General features: G+C 41.6%; 1 protein-coding gene across 1 annotated transcript in view; it reads left to right on the top strand.

Moving 5' to 3' along the window:
• TAFA3 (TAFA chemokine like family member 3) overlaps positions 1-16,555 on the top strand; it is a 134,775-nt gene that overhangs the window by 37,990 nt on the left and 80,230 nt on the right. Inside the window, exons 2-3 of the mRNA XM_054981441.1 lie at positions 3,041-3,129; positions 3,990-4,105. Of these exons, the coding sequence (XP_054837416.1) occupies positions 3,991-4,105 (115 nt within the window). The 5' untranslated portion in view covers positions 3,041-3,129; position 3,990. The remainder of the gene's footprint in view (positions 1-3,040; positions 3,130-3,989; positions 4,106-16,555) is intronic.

The raw sequence follows: 16,555 nt of genomic DNA on the forward strand, positions 1-16,555 counted from the left end.
TAGGAGCTTTTGAGGAAGTCTCCCACCAGCTTTTGAGGCTGAGCAAAGAGGAAGCAAACCAGAATAATGGTCTGTAATGAAACAATTAAGAATTTTTGCAAGTATATAATTAGAAATCAAGTGCAAATTTTTCTAAGAAGCAATTGTGGACTTCCCCTGTGTCCAGCTGATGCTGGACATCTCTACCCACAAAATACACTCACTCTTCAGCTTAGTGTTAATAAATTCTGATTGTGCACTAAAGTTTTACTGCTTCTCTGGTTGTTTACTCTGGACCCTGTTAGATCCTAGGAGGTGATAAACAAGGCTGTGAAGTTGTCATTTTCTCTCCCCATGCCTGCTAAATTGAGCTTGCATTGGCAAGACCATTTTCTTTCTGTCTGCTTGCTGTCCCTTGTATTTCCCAGTAAAAGGGCCAAGAAGAATGAATAGCAAAGGGTATTTGTATGAGCTCCAGGAAATAAAATTTTGAATAGTATATCAGTCAATAATTCTTGAATCATAGAGTTAGCATAAGCTGTTGTGCTCTGCACAGGAGCCGAGCCCTCCACCCTGGCCGCCTTTCCCTGTGATTCTTGTATTTTGGCTATGGTTCCAGTGTAACTTTCCAGATCTACTCAGGAATCTATCTAGCTGCTGCAGCCAGCCTTCCTTACTCTTGATGTAGCTGAAGCTCTTTTTATAGCATTCAGAAAGTACTTGGGAAAAATGCCGAGCAGCAAGATGCTTGGCTGACTCCTCCCCATGCCTGCTGGCACACTCCACAGCATCCCATTTGTTCTTTGATTGGGCTACCTGTGCCAGCAGTGGCTGCTAGTTTTGTCACTGGGAGAGGAAGGATACTTGCCAAACCATCTCACGACCACATTTGAATTAAGATTACGCAGGAGGTGAATCTAATAGAATTTGGGTTCAATTCCTTGTTGTTCCACTTCTCTGTTACTAGTTTTCAGCAAGTTAGTACTTCTTGGCATCCTTCTTTCACATAGAAAGTATGGAAAACTCAGGCTGCTGAATTTTTGATTATTAGAAATTTCTCATGCAAAATTCAAATTATATGAGACAACTTCCTTTCCCACAGCTTCCATGCTTAAAAGAGATGTTGAGATTCACAGAAAATTAACCAATCTATATAGTTTGAGGCAAGAATTTTAGTTCATTCCTTGATATATAATATTGAAAGAGGAATGGTAGAGTTGCCCCAAAGGAGCTCCCTCCTTCATTTTTTTGGTACTGAATCATGCTGATTGTATTTTTTATAATTTACATGTAATCACTTGGTAAGGTGGGTCTGCCCAGGTAGTGGTGAATAAGTAGTTTTTATCATACTCTGTTCCCTCTAGATTTCTGATCTGATGCAGAAACATGGTGAAATTCTCCACATGCACATTTGGGCAGGAAAATGCAGTTTGTAGGTTTTCCAACTTCAAGTTTTGAAGAGGATGAAACCGTGACCAGCTTGTCTTCAGACTCACAAAAGTTGCTTGTGGATTTGATCATTCTGATCTCTTTTATAGCACATTTCACATGTTCTAAGGAGGGCTATCATGAATGAGCACAATGCAAACGGTTTGCAGTAACAAGCTCTGACCCTGTTTATGTATCTTCACTTGAATGTTTATAGAGAGTCTGTTGCATGCACAGGACTCAATGTAATGGAAAAATCTGGAAAAGCAGAGAGAACTGAACTAGGATTTATACAAGCATGCCAGTTAACATGCATAGGTTAACGTGGAGCTTGCTGCTCCCCACATGTTCACTATGCCTCCTTAGATTACTTGAAAATATGTAAGGCCTCTGTTTGGCCATCTTACCACTTCTTTGCAGTCAGTAGAGCTATGACAACCAGTACCTTCCAAGAGAGGAATATCAGGCAGTGTCCAAAACTTAAGGAACTTGCTTTATACAGCAACTGGATATACAGCCAGTTATATTGATAGGTCCTTTTCTTTAGTTATGCTTCAGTATGTGACAGGTCAGCATTCAAATGTCAGAAGTTGAACATGTGGCCTTTTTTTCTTCCCATTTGGAAGAGTGTACTTTTTAATAGCTTTTACTGATGTTTTTGCTTGTCTCTGTCTTCAGTTTTAGCAATCCAGGTACGTTTCCCAAATGCTACTGTGAGTTGCACTTCATAAATTCCGTTGACTTCCTTTGTAGAAGGACTTATTCCACATAGGCTTGGATTTGGGTATTAATTGGAGACGTACATTTTGTATTATCTGTTGTGAGCTGCCCTGGAAGTGTCTTTTATGGAAGAGTAGAGAACAATAAAGGAGGAACACAATGAGTAATAACAGAAAATTCAAAATGCTAATGAACACCATACTATATACGTTAATTATAACATGCATGTGTATGTACTGTCAAATTACAACTGACTTATGGTAATCCCATAGGGCTTCCAAGACAAGAAACAATTTGAGGTGTTTGGCCATTGTATTATTATGTAGCAACCTGTAGCAACCCTGGCCTTTCTTGGTCGTCTCCCATCCAAATACTGACCCTGCTTAGTTTCTGATGAGATCAGGCTACCTGTACCATCCAGATTGGAACAAAGAGCTGCATACAGTTAGAAAAAACAAGTTCCTCAAGGAAGAATCCAAACGCCTGAATAAAAGGAAGTTTTAGGGTCTTTCTGAAACGATAGCAGAGAGGATCCTCAGCCCCAGTGGGAGGTTATTCCACAGCCTCAGGGTGTTACAGAAAGCCTTGCTTCCTCATTTAGAATACATCCCTATTCCTTGGGGGGCAGTTCAGACAATCCTGAATTTGTGACAACATATTTTTTGAAGTGATCCATATTGACTTCCTAAGCACAGTGGAGCAGTTGTGTGATTGCTCCTCTCTGCAGATTATTCTCATTGTTTTTTTAACTGTCCCACATGTCATAGTACTGCCAGAGACTGTATAGTTAAAATTTTGTGGAGTTGTGTGTGAAAAGACCTATATTTTCAAGCTGTGGATTAGTAGATCTCTGGGGCAATAATTTTTGCTGCTTCTGTGGAAACAACTAAGTAGCTGTTTTCTTCACTTTCAGATGCACTGATGTTTGCCCTTCTTCACAAATACCGAGTCTATCTGAGATTGGCAAATGCACAGGCAGTAGCTGTGAAGCCCTAGTAGGAGGTAACTATAATTGCTTAATTGTTTGTTTGAATGATGGGCCTTTCCCTGCCTTCACAAGAGGTGTTGCTGCAAGAAAGCTATATGAATCTTGGCAAAAGGGACTATTTTTAAAAAGGCGAATACATCAGCATATGAAATGGGAAAGGATTTAAAATGCCAAGTTGTCTTTATACCATTCTCTTCTCCCCACTCCTATCTTTCTGAGTGCTAATTTTTTATTTATGGACTGAATTGTTACTATAACATCAGACTTCTTCCCTTGTGAAGTTGGTGGGGGATATTTTTTGTAATTTGCAGTGGAAAGAGCAAACTCACAAGTCCTGATACGGCAGAAAATCTGGAATTTAAACACCATGGATCTTTAGTAGTTACCCAGAACTGGCAGTCATTTCCAACTCTTTATACACTACAGGTTGAAGAAATGCTGCTCACAGCACTGGTGCTATTTGCTATGTCCAAGGCCAAGTTATACGATGGTACTTGCTCAGGGTTATTCTCCTATATTTGCCAGGTAAATTCCCAACCTCACTGAAAAGTATGATGTACCTAGAGAATGCACAGGCACAATGAAAGGAGTATATACTCTCCCCCCACCCCCAAAACGCGTGGCTTTAGACAACTCTGCATATTAAAAGAATTTGAAGGGCTTTTTTTTAAGACTGACATTTTTTGTCAAATGTTGTAGTTTAGAAATGCCAAAAAAATCCATGTTATAGCTTCTGAGAAAGAATAGTTTAATCTAGTCTGCCTGAGGTGTAGTCGCAGCTGTTTCTTTCAGTGCATTGGCCCTCAGATTCTCCATTCCTGACATTTGGATTTTAAGGTGTTCTTGTTTTGTTTTGTTTGTCCTTGCATGGCAGAATGAGTGAGAGGGACATCCGAAGCTTGAGCAAAGGGGTATTGGTGCTTTCTCTCTGCCTTATCACACTATGGGGAAGGCTGACGGTGGCCTCATCACACCACAGAAGCCATTCAGGTAGGCCCAAGGCTCTTTCCAGCTGTGCAATACTATTGTAGCTTTGACAAGTGTTGGGTGTTAATTTGTCTCTTTCCACCTCCTTTAGAGGATCCATGATTGGTATGTCTAGGGAGATCAAAATGATAACTCTGAGGAGTATATGCTAAACAAGTGTGGTCTAGGGCGATACGTAAGCTACTGTGTGGGGGAATTTGCTGTTTTTCTAAAGGGAAGAAACCAGCCCTATGTGCACTTCTTCCAGTACTGAACATGCTGTTGGTGGAGCATAGGTCCTTTCTATTCCTCCTTGTGAGGCTTTTGGGGAAGGGAGAAACAGCTGTCCATGCTTCTGTGCCACCATTGCATTCTGTTGAGCAGAGCTGAGACGAGCGCTTCTGCCTTTTTCAGCAGGAGTAGAATTTGGATGCAGTTTGGTACTTGTGTCTCTACTTCCAAGGTACTGCATAGATGACCCAGCTGAGGAATTATGTGGCATATTGCAGACCTTTCTTAGATAGCATCTTCCTCAATCTGTATCTTTTTTCTTTGTAGGCTCTGCACCAAAACAGATCAGACATTGGGAGTTCTGTCTATGGATCTCCCAGGGTTTTTTCTTCTAAGTAACTGGCGCCTGGGGCCCTAACTCCGATTTAGAAAATAGCATAGTTAATGGACATGTAAGTCTCTCTGATACTATTTTCCTAACTTGAAACAACCTGTAGTGCCCCAGTTTGCCTTACTGGAAAACATACACGTCCTAATAGAGGAGTTACTATATATTTGTCACAATGGGAAAGACACCAGTCCTGTAGAACTGTTTTCAGTGGGGAAACCCCAAGCTCCACCATGCCACAGTTCCCAGTTTGAATTGCTCATCATTCCGCAACATGGAACTCTCAGCATCTTATCTGGTTTGGCTCTCAAGTAAAACTCTTGGAATGTGTTGTTCTGTGACAGAACAACTGCTATGAACTGTGTACCTGGTGGGTTTCCTGCTATACACAATATGCTGTTTATCAAACAACTTGAAATTTAGTGAAACGTGACCCATATAGATAAGGCTGGTACAGCTGTGTGTCTTAAGGAATGAGGATTTTTTAAAAGTGAAGTTTTGGGCTTAACACTTGTAATATTTACATTTTTGCAACTCTTTCTTGGAGGCTTGGATGACTCCCTTGTTGATGGTCTTCTGCAGATCAGTTTAAGATGGAAGGCCTTTAGGGATGGTGGAGTGAATTATCTATTGATGAGCTTGATGAGCTAAGGTTTTGTTTTTTTACTGATACCGTTGTTTTATTGGGTTTATTATTTCTTTAAAGTGCCCTGCCTGTTGTTTGAGTAAAAGAGCAAGATATAAATCTTATAAATAAATAAAAACATTCTTATACATGCATTTCCTAACTGGGAATGCAAGAATGAGTTGTTAACCTTGAGAAACTTTTAATGAACATTGCTGTAGTGGGTTTAGCCTCTAATTTTTAGTTTTTGGATTATTAAAAAACGAGTGAATTCTAAAACTGGCTATGCTCTTAGGTTAGTTGTGTTAATTTTTTAATTACATTGTCATGGGGAAAAGCACTTGGAGAATGTCTCAGGTTTGATCTCCAGCATCTCCAGTTAAAAGAATCAGATAATAGGTGGGAAAGACTTTTGCCTGAGACCCTGGAGAGCAGCTGCCAGTCAGAGTAGACAATACTGACTTAGATAGACTGATAATTGGATTCAGTATAAGCTTCATGTTTATTCTGTCATGTGTGCTCAGACCCAGCTGCTAACTGAAATCTACAGCTGTAATAGTTTTCCATATCCTGGCAGAGTGCTGGTTGCACACATAGCAAGCTCTGGTCATGAGCACTTTCTCTTACTGTTGTCTTTTTTTGCTAGTTTTAACTTGAAGAGACAGGATTTATGTGGCTCCTTGTATGGTGTGGCACCAAAATCATGCAATGCTGATCTTAAACTACACTAAAACCAATTTGCTTCTTAGATCATTTCAAGATGTAATATAGACCTTTAAATCTGTAAACAGCCTACCTTAGGAACACATTGTTTTCTGAGGTCTGGATAGAGGTTTTGTTTCTTACTTCCCATTGCAGAGAGTGTCACCTAATACAGACATCAGAAAGACCATAAAGCAGCAGCATGGGATTTGCTAAGCTGCAAGTATGAGACATCAAAGTCGTAAGGCAGGAAGAAGAAAAGCCTGAGTTTTTATCTCATTGGAGTCAAGGCCAGGACAGAGGGTGGCAGACCAGGAAAGTTAAAGAAACAGAAGCTGAGCACCAAGAAGTGTTGCGTAGTGAGGAACGAGGCAAAGGTTGGAGCCCTGAAGGAATCCTCTCCACTGCTGGGTATCCTCTTCTTGACAGTCTGTGACTTCTTTTGGCATGCATCCAAAGGAAGGCAGATTTTTGCTCTCTATGCACTAGTTGCAGATCCTTCCAAAAAGCAGCAGAATGCTCACAACTCAGCCAGTGGGGAAATGGCACCCACCGGAGAGTCTCAGCTCTTGGGCTGGACTACTAATCTAATGGAGATAAGGGGCCTGGCCGTACCATCCTCTGTTGTCGCTCCTGAGTCTGCGAAACTTTCTTATTGACAGTTAAGACACAGTAAGACCCACTTTTCATGAAAAAATGCCAAGTATATGCACATGGCGGCTTATGATTTTTTATTACGGTGATCTTAATATAAATTTTTATTTTTTTCTATTCATGTTACTTTAAATTTGTTGCCATTATCCTATTTGTGTATTGTTCTTTTATGAATCACTTCTCTGAGCAGCTTCTTAGGAAAAGCAGTACAGAAACCTTTAATAAATATATATACTTCATATGAAGATCACAATAATGTTTTTATTATTGAGTAGAATTACTGATCTTTGCTTCAGCTTCATCATCCTGCCTCTGTTGTTGTGATTTGTGTGTATGTGTATTTTGGTTTAATCTAAACTTCTGGCAGTAAAATTCCATGTGTAATAACACTGACCACATGGTGCCTATCAGAAAGCTTCAGTAGGGTTGCTGCGTTCGTCTGCAGTGGAACAGCAATATTTGAGTCTAGTAGCACCTTGAAGACCAACAATATTTTCAGGGTATAAGCTTTCAAGAGTCAAAGGTCCCTTCATCAGATAACTTTTATCCACTTACTCATGCAGATGATAAAGGGATTGCACCCAATGGCCTTGCCCCAACATCCAGAGTGAGCCTACATGCATATAAGTGCATGCACCTAGACTTGGCCCCCATAATTGGGAACACTTTTCTTGATTGCATATAGAAGCCTGTGTGTGGGGGGGGTGGGATGGGGTGGGTGGGTTGTATGAATGTATATTTAAGGCTGCAGTCATATGGCTGAATATGTGAATGACAATGGTATGGGTCAGCAGGTGTGATCCTACTCTGCTCTGTCCACAGATTTTTACTGTATAGGGGTCTCTTTCTGTTATACCTGCAACTTTCGCTTCTAGGCACAGCAAACCCAGTACAGCCATTTTTTTCCTTACTGTGTATTCTGAGTTTGAGTTGGGCTTTCAGCTTTGGCCACTGGATCATGCTAATAATGGTTTCACGCTATGTCTGAATCAGGTCATATTGTTAGATATGTTATATCTCTGACCGAGTTGTTTGCGTTGTTTCCGGAGAGCAAAAGTGAAGATGCTCTGGCTGGCTTGCTGGCAGCAAGGTAGCAGCAATTGAAGTCCATCTAGGTTGATGTTTTTTCTTCTTCTTGCAGGTTTTTGGCTTGGGTGGGGCCAGAGGCATAAGCTGAGATGCAGTAGCCAAAGGGCTCTTGGCCCATGGCTCACAGTTTAGGATTTGCAGGAGGCATCATAGCTGAGCAGAACCACCCCAGATTTTAAAAAAAATTGTTTTCTTCATTTGTTTTTATAATTGAATTCCCCCTCCCTTTTGTAAGCTACTTTGGATCTCTTTGGGAAAAGTGGCCTAAAAATGCTTAAATAGAGCACAATTTTCAGCATGACTGGGAAGGTCATTAGTATAGGGAGGAGTCTAAATTGAGAGTTTTGATTTTTCATAGATTAGCATGTTTGAATTTAGTTAACATAGAAATGTACATATATTGTGTATCCCAGAAACCTGCCTCACTGTTTATTCCATCTCTGAACAGAGCCCTAAGCAGAAGGAGAGCCGGATGGCATAACTTCAAAGGGTTTCTGCCTGAGTCTTGCCTCCCTAATTGCTCCATGCTATAGGGAGCAATTAAAAGAGTGGCTGCTTAAGGAAGTTCTGGAGCTGTTCCTGTTCAGAGGCTTGGGGGAGCCTCGTTAGTTTACTGCAGGTGCCCAAATCCTGTTGCTACTGTCTAGCATGTGTCTCATAGTGTGGTAGGAATTATAAAGAGAGAGAGATCAAGAAATGCATAATAAGCACCTGTCTGGGGAAAATAGGCAAATGCTGCTTCAGTCTCTGAGGCATGCCTGTAATGTAGCCATCTGAGTTGTAAATACAGTTCTGTCATTTTTACTATGCAAGATATTTTCAATTCTCATTTGAAAACAGAGGGAGGGAGCTGATGGAACTTAAGGAACTACCAACTGATTCGGATTTGAATTCCATTCACGTTTGTTGCACCAGTGTTAATACTTCAGCCTCTGTGCTTTAATGTGGGTTGTAATTGTAGGCTTCTTAGTCTGGCAGAGTTTGTCTGTACTGAGTCTTTGCCACATTTTTGCTTCTTGCTCATGGGAATATTCCTCCAAATTGCTTGGTGAGCCAGTGCAGGGCAGTGGTACAGCAGCAGCCACTGTACAGCAGCAGCTCTTGGGCTTGGGGCCAGGGTTGCCAGGTCCCCCCAGCAACCAGTGGGGGGGGGAGGGAGGGGCAGCAGGAGATGGCAGCGATGGGGGGAGGAAAATTTACTGACCTGTTTGTGTGTTCATAACAGCAAAATGATGTCTGCCAGAACTGCTCTCTTTTGGGGGCAAAAACTCTATGGCTTTTACCCCAAAGTAATTGCTTCAACAGCAACATGATAACATCACTTCCTGATGTACATAAAGTGATGTTAGCACATCTGCTGGCGATGTTCATACATCACCAGTGAGTACATGAACCTGACAGTAATTCCCCATTTTCCCGTTTAATTTCCCCCCACCGGCTAGGTGAGCTGTGGTGAAGGGTGGTGGCTTGGGGACTGTTCCACCCCCAAAGAGGGGATGGCAAGCCTCGCTGGGGCTCAAGGAATATCCCAACCTCCACTACTTTTAAGGGAGAGGGGTGGTGGTGCCCTTACAAGCAGATACCACGAGGTAATGATGGAGCTGCCATGTAGATGACAAACAGCTTCCAAGTAGCTACTGGAATCTGTGGCCCGCAATTGATCAATTATTACCTGTGCCAGGTTCCTTTAACCACTTGTGTACCTGTATGGTGCTGTGGCCCTGCTATTTTTCACTGCTTTCTTCTTTCACTGTTGGAGGCTGGGAAATCTCTGTGCCCTTTCTCCCAAACTAATGCTGGTGCTGGACTGAAACCAGGGAGATCCAAGTTCCAACCCTGTTGGATGACCTTGGACCAGTCACGTGCTCTCAGCCTTACCGACTGCTCCTCAGTGGTAGAATACATACGTGGCATGCAGAAGATCTTAGATTCTTTCCCTGGCATCTCCCGTTAAAAGAGATGATGTGGTCAGCTTCAGACCTGGAGAACTATTGCCATTCAGAGCAGACAGAGCTAAACCGAATAGACTAATGCTCTGATTTGATATAAGGCAGTTAGAGATGCTCTGAGGGCTAATAATGTTTTTAATGTATGCATGTAATAGTGCTGAAATATTCCTAGCAATACTTTCATGTTTTCATGGAGCTCCCCTCTTAATTACTTAATAGAATGGTCTTGTATTTAGAAACTGAAGTATGGGTAGAAGAAAGCCTGAAGATACTGCTGTCCACTTGGGAGACTGCCTAGAAACTCATAATAAAAAAAATATTCTGAGCTTTCCTAAGGAACAGTGAGGTGTACGTGTATCAGTTAAAGAAAGGTGCAATTGTAATATGAACATATATGAATACCAAGTCAGATCAATGATCCATCTAGCTCAGTATTACCTACTCTACTGGTGTCTACCCAAGATCCTCTAACTGCACGTGTTCTCAATTGAATTTGGGACCTTTTGCATGCACAGCAGGTACAGTATCTCTTGCTGCTGCAGTATTTTTACTATGCACCTCATATTGAATGATACAATTGCTATTCACTTGCATTGAGGAATTAAAGATCTTTGTGCCTGTGGATTTCCAGGATGACAATGCTGAAGCATGTCATAGGTCTCATTTTTATGCAGTTCTGTCTAGATTTTCTTGGGGAAGACTGTACACAATGTGCTTCAGGCTGAGTTTCCATTTTTAGCACTATAAATGAGATCTTGTTCTTGAGCCCACAATCAGGTGAAAATGTTTGTGTCAGTTGATCTTTTACGTCATACCATGTTGTCATCCTATTAATCAGATCCAGAAGTAATAATTAACCCTATTATAATCCAAGGTATAAGGGTCACTAGTTCCATAGTTTTGCTGTATCACTCACCTATACTGTGTTCTTCATTGCGCACATAGGAGTATCACTATATGGGCTGAACAAAAATGATGGATTTGTTACTTTCTTCCAGTCACATGGTATAGATTTCATGGGTATGTGACAGTTGACTGTATGTGTGACAGCATGGGCACAGAAGCTAGCATGGCCAGTCCTGTATTGATCTGTATATTTTATGCCCTCTGCAGTATGCATCCATTGGCTGCCAACTTTTCCATGTATTAATGGGGCAGGAAGAGACTTTGATACGGTATTAATGTTTAAATAGTGATAATAGCATGAATTTTGCAATTTAGTCTTGGTTTCTCGCTGTTGAAGTTCCCTTTGGAAGGAAACGGAACTAGGAGATCTGACAAGCAGTCCAAGAGTTAGTGTGGGGTAGAGGTTAGAGTGCTGGATGAGGATCTGGGGGACCCAGGTTCAAATCCCCACTCTGCCATAGAAGCTTGCTGGGTGACCTTGGGTTAGTCACACATTCTCAACCTAACCTACCTCACAGGATTGCTGAGGGGATAAAATGAAGGACAGGAGAACAAAGCAAGCCACTTTGAGTCTCTGTTGCAGAGACAGGCGGGGTATAAATGATGTAAATAAATAAAAGAAGGGTTTATACGGTTTAGTGCTTGTATGTGGGTTTTCCTGTTTTTTTGGGGGGGGGGGTATCTGTGTATTCCTCAAACACTAGGGATTTCCCCCTTTAAAGTCTAATTGATGTGTGCATCTGCAACCTGAAGATTCAGGGAAGGTGTCCCCATATATTTCAAAATAGAAAAAAAGTAGAGTAAAACCAGTTCAAAACTAACTCTTTACATGCTTAAAAGAATATTGTTTTTAAAACTGTCATGCAATTACATGACAATAAATTAAATGGTTAAAAATGCAATGGACAGGTTTTTGAAGGACTTTCTCCTTTTTTAGTTTGTTTCAGAAGTGCACAATTGTACTCTTCTACATCATAGAAACTTTCAAAATTAGCCCTTTGTAGTCTGCAAGCCATAATAAAAACTTCTTCAGCACAAAAAGGAGTTTTTGAAGAGGCTTCTGTTATCTTGTTTGTTTTTGTTTTGCAGCATACGGTATACTTTTCCCAGGACCCACAATTATTAAGGTTGCCGAAGTGTGTATAGATTGGAAAAGTTTTAACCCCTTTCATATTCTCTATGAAGGGGAAGGAACCTTCTCTTTAGATTCTGTTCCTTAGAGTTCCATAAAATATGACAGAAGGTTGTTGGAGCAAAGCTCCTGTATCATAGAGCAAACAAATCTTGATCAGGATGGGAAAAAAATCACACATGACTTTGTAGAAGAGGAATCAACTGCATCTAATATGTGAGATGTGAAAAGTTATACTGGAACTACATTTGCTAATGTATGACCTTACATCCAACATCTCTCTCATTTCTGCCATTTCTTTCTGTTCCCATAATCTTTAATTCTGTTACTAAAAAGCAACCTATGGGCGACTGTTTCAGACTAATGAGACCTTTTTATCCCCTTGCTACCCTGTGGTAGGTACATAATATAAAGAAAAATCTCTGTAATGTTCAGAATTATTTCTGGAAAAACCTTAGAAAGTCATGGTCTATTAGTGGTTTCTCAGACTGATCTCAAAGGAGTGTTAGGGGATTGCTAGGAAGGAATAAAGTTTCAGTTTTTAAAAAGAGCAAGATTTGGGTTCAGTAGCATCTTGGAGACTTGCTAGATTTCCAAGGTACCTGGAAATTACCCTGGAAATCTAGCTTGTCTTTAAGGTGCTACTGGAGCTGAATCTTACTCTTCGACTACTGTCCAATATGACTACCCACCTGAAACAGTTTTTTTTAAAGTTATCATTGATTAGTGGGACATATTGCATTATATAAGACAAGCTTGCATTTTGTGTGAAGGAAGATACAGATTTTGTATTGTTCTTCAGACACAAGTCACCATAGTATTTATTTGGTTTTATTTTACTTAATTTATACCCTTCTTTTCTCCCCAATGTTGACCCAAATCAGCTTATATCATTCTTCTCTCCACCATTTTATCCTCATGACAACCCTGTGAGGTAGGTTAGGCTGAGAGTGTCTAAGTTCCCCAAGGCAACTCACTGAGTTTCCATGGCATAGTGGGGGTTTGAACTTGGGGTCTCCCAGATCCTAGTCGAATGCTGAAACCTCTACATCACACTGGCTCTTGACAATTTGTAATTATGGTTATAACATGCCATTCAAAGGAGAACCAAATAGGCCTAGATAGATAAGTTACTTACAATGCAATATGGCTTTGGTGGATGTCTTACCATTCTTCCCAGTTAAGAATGGAGCCTCCCTTCAGCAGAAAGCTGTGGACTTTCTGCTGAAAGCATGGGTTGGATACTCTGTGCTTTAACATATACTGAAAAGAAGCCATTACTGTTCCTAGCAAGTTTTGAGCATGTTGCTCTTATTCAGAAGTAATAGCTAAGCAATACTTGCTAGAGAATCTTCTGGGTGTGGAGCAGGGATCACTGGGGGTGTGGGGAGGGGAGGTAGCTGTGAATTTCCTGCATGGTGTGGGGGGTTGGACTAGATGACCCTAGAGGTACCTTCATACCCTATGAGTCTATATATGCTGTGACTTTGAAGAGCATGACTTGTTAGTAGCCAGCCCTATGTTTTTGTTTGGCCACTGCATATGATGGTTAGCAGATGCTTATGAAAAAACTCCCCTCAGCCTTGGTGCAGCTGTGTAATGCCAAGTGTATATGGAATAAGATCTTCCTGTTCCATGATGACATAGTAGAGGACAGGATGGCTCTGGCATACCTGACTGAGACCTGAATGGAAGACTGCAATAGTCAGTCTGTCTCAGGTAGTTCTAGTCCTCCATCTGTCCTGCATCGGGTTAGGGTTAGGACCTGAGACAACAGGATTAAAATTCTATCTTCCGTGGAAACTTACTGGGTGACCTTGGTCACATTGTAATCTCTTAGCTTAACCCACCTCACAAGGTTGTTGTCATAGCTCTGGGGAAAACAATGTGATAAGCTGTGTTGGGCCCCCACAAGGGTAAAAAGTGGTATGTAAAAATAAAAACTGTGGCATGTGTGAGAGAGGTGGACTGGTAGGAAAAGAAATTTGACAGCATCTGAATACCTTATCTAGCAAATCCCATGACCCTTTAAGCAAAGCCTTTAAAAACCATGGGTTGGATGCTACAGTTTTGTTCTGGCAGTAGTCACACATTCCTTTGGCGTAAGAACCCATCAGCTACTGCAAGATTCTCTTAAGGCTGATGTCAGTAGAAATGTATCCCCCATGGAAATACCCTGGTAGGAAATTTAGTATGTATAAAATGTGTTCCTTAGTTCTGAACATGCAGTTCTTCCATGGGTTTACTAAGAAGACAATGAAGGAGAAGTTATCCATACAGTTAATTCAGTTTAGGTGCTTTTTAGATTACTAAATATTTTACAGACTTATGAATACTTGCAAGTAAAAATCACCTTGCCCCTCTTCCCTTAATTTATTTATTTATAACTTTTGTTATAACTCCGCTTTTCTAAAGACTCAAGAAGTTTTCTTTGACAGTAAAAGAGGAGCAAGTTACTCAAAATCATGCTGTATGGGGGTGGGGAGAGAAGAGGAGGTGCCTCAGTCGCCATGTATCTACAGTTCTGGGTCTGTGCTCTTCTGTCTGACAAGAAATGCTGGCCTTCAGGAAAACCGTTAAATACCATCTTTCTTATAAGTTCCCCCCTTCTAGCTCCTCTCCTTGTAAATACGTAGACTGCTTTGTGAGTGTATGCATGTAATTTTTGTGCTGGAGAACTGAACTGAACATCTGATGAAAATCTAACACCCCCTTCTTGTCCCCACCTTACACATGGCTCCCCGCTGCACTCCTCTTCATAGTTAGTGATGAATGTTTATTAAAGAACGGGTATTGTGATGAGAATTAATGATGGCAAGCGGAAGCTGCTGACTGCATCCATTTAGACAACCTTTGCTAGCTTAAGCTGGAAATTCATTGCCTTGCTCAGCCTAATGCCACCCGTATTTCATGCGGGAATATCTTAATCACATTGTTTGATTTATGTGTCTATTTAAATGCAATTGCTTGTTGAAAAGCAGCACCATGACACTTTCTCATCCTGCTTTCTCGGTGCACTTGTTGGGCCTTGCCCGTTTCTAATGTCAGAAAATAATTTTTTTAAAGGATAATGTTCTTGAACCAGCACATTCTAAACTGAAAAGTGCTAATTAGAGAGACTGATCTGATTGTCCTACATAGGAGTGCCAAGTCTAAGTGTCTTGGCTGTTCCTGAATGCTTTAGAAATTATTTATCATGTTATCTATAGGCTACACTTTTTGTTGATAATGCTCAAGGTGACTTACAAGTTAAAACCTAAAACAACAAAATAGTTGCCATCTTAAACAAAATGAAAGCAACAAAAAACAGCATATTAGAAACATGGATCTAGGATTGCTGGCGCCCGTGTGCACTCCCAGTGCTGCGTGATGATGTCATGGAAGTGATGTCATTATGCAGGGCAGAGCATGCTGCCCGCGGGGCAAGCCGGGTGCCCTGGCATGCCGCGGAGTTAGCGAAGGCAGCGTGGGGGGCTGGGAGCCCGCCCGCAACATTCGCCTGCCCCCCACGCTGCCTTTTGCCTGCCCTGCAGGACATGGGGTGCATGGCAAGCCAGCCGCCCCCTGTCCTGCGGGGTAGGCAAATGGTGCGGGCGGCCTCCCAGCCGCCCACGCTGCCTTTTTCCTGCCCTGCAGGACAGGGAGCACGCGGAAAGCCGGCTGCCCCCTGTCCTGCGGGGCAGGCGAAAGGCAGCATGGGGGGCTGGGAGGCCACCCGCACTGCCGCCCGTGTGCTGCCAGTGGCTGGCAGCTGCACCCGGTGCCCCCTCCTTGGCAGCGCCCCGCCTGCCCCCCTCGATCCGGCCCTGAGAGCAGCAGATAAACTATATTAAATAAACCAAGTTAGCAAAAAGAAATATACGCAGAAAGGACACCACTACACAGAAAAAAAATCCCTCAGTTTTTACCTGATTCCTGCAGATTAATAGATCAGGAAGGAGGGCAAAAATCCTTGATTCTGGATAGCACCCACCTTACTTCTGCAGGTAGCGTGGCCTTTGACTGATTTCATCTGATGAACTGGTTCATATGGAAGCAGGTACTTCTGCAAACACATCCATGGAGTGTTCTTTTTTGAGGTGGTGGAGGTGTATTTACACAATACTTCTAGACCGGTGGTCTTCACTGGAGATCCATTTTGACCAAGGAAGCCAAATCCTCAGCTGCTGCTCCATTCTACCCCTCTCATCACCTTTTGCCACTTTTCCTAATATTTGGTTTTCTCTAGTTGCAAACCTAGTCCCTAATTTTTTTTTGGTTGGAGTATGGGATAGATTTCCTGAAACTATGGCATCAACAAAAAACACTCCATTAAGAATCCAGTAGACTGCAAGATTTATTTGCTGAAGACATCTTTCCCCTCAATAGCAGGCTTATAAGGCTCAGAGCTGGTTGCCATACATTGAGTTTCACGTTTTGTCACATTATATGCACTGCAAAGTCATGATTAGCAGGGCATTCCCAGTATGCATATATGAAGGAATGTGTGCAACCTTTACATAGAATGGTATACTTGCATTGTATAAGCTTTTATCTATACCATGCAGCAGTGTCATGATACTGTCAGACAGAATGACATTCGCATGTCCATATAAACTGTGGTGTCTGAGGCAAAGGTATATATTGCCATCTTGTGCAGATTATCTTTACAATATGTTCTACAGAGTTGCCATGACAAAATGATAAAAATCCATTTTCCTTTACCCCTCAGTAAAGATACAGTGGTAATGAGCAATCAAAACAGGTCTGGCTCTCTCTGGTAGCCATTTAATGTATGTATTGAAAAGTAGGAGTGAGT

This window comes from Eublepharis macularius, chromosome 5 (genome assembly GCF_028583425.1).
Source record: "Eublepharis macularius isolate TG4126 chromosome 5, MPM_Emac_v1.0, whole genome shotgun sequence".
Classification (NCBI taxonomy): domain Eukaryota; kingdom Metazoa; phylum Chordata; class Lepidosauria; order Squamata; family Eublepharidae; genus Eublepharis; species Eublepharis macularius.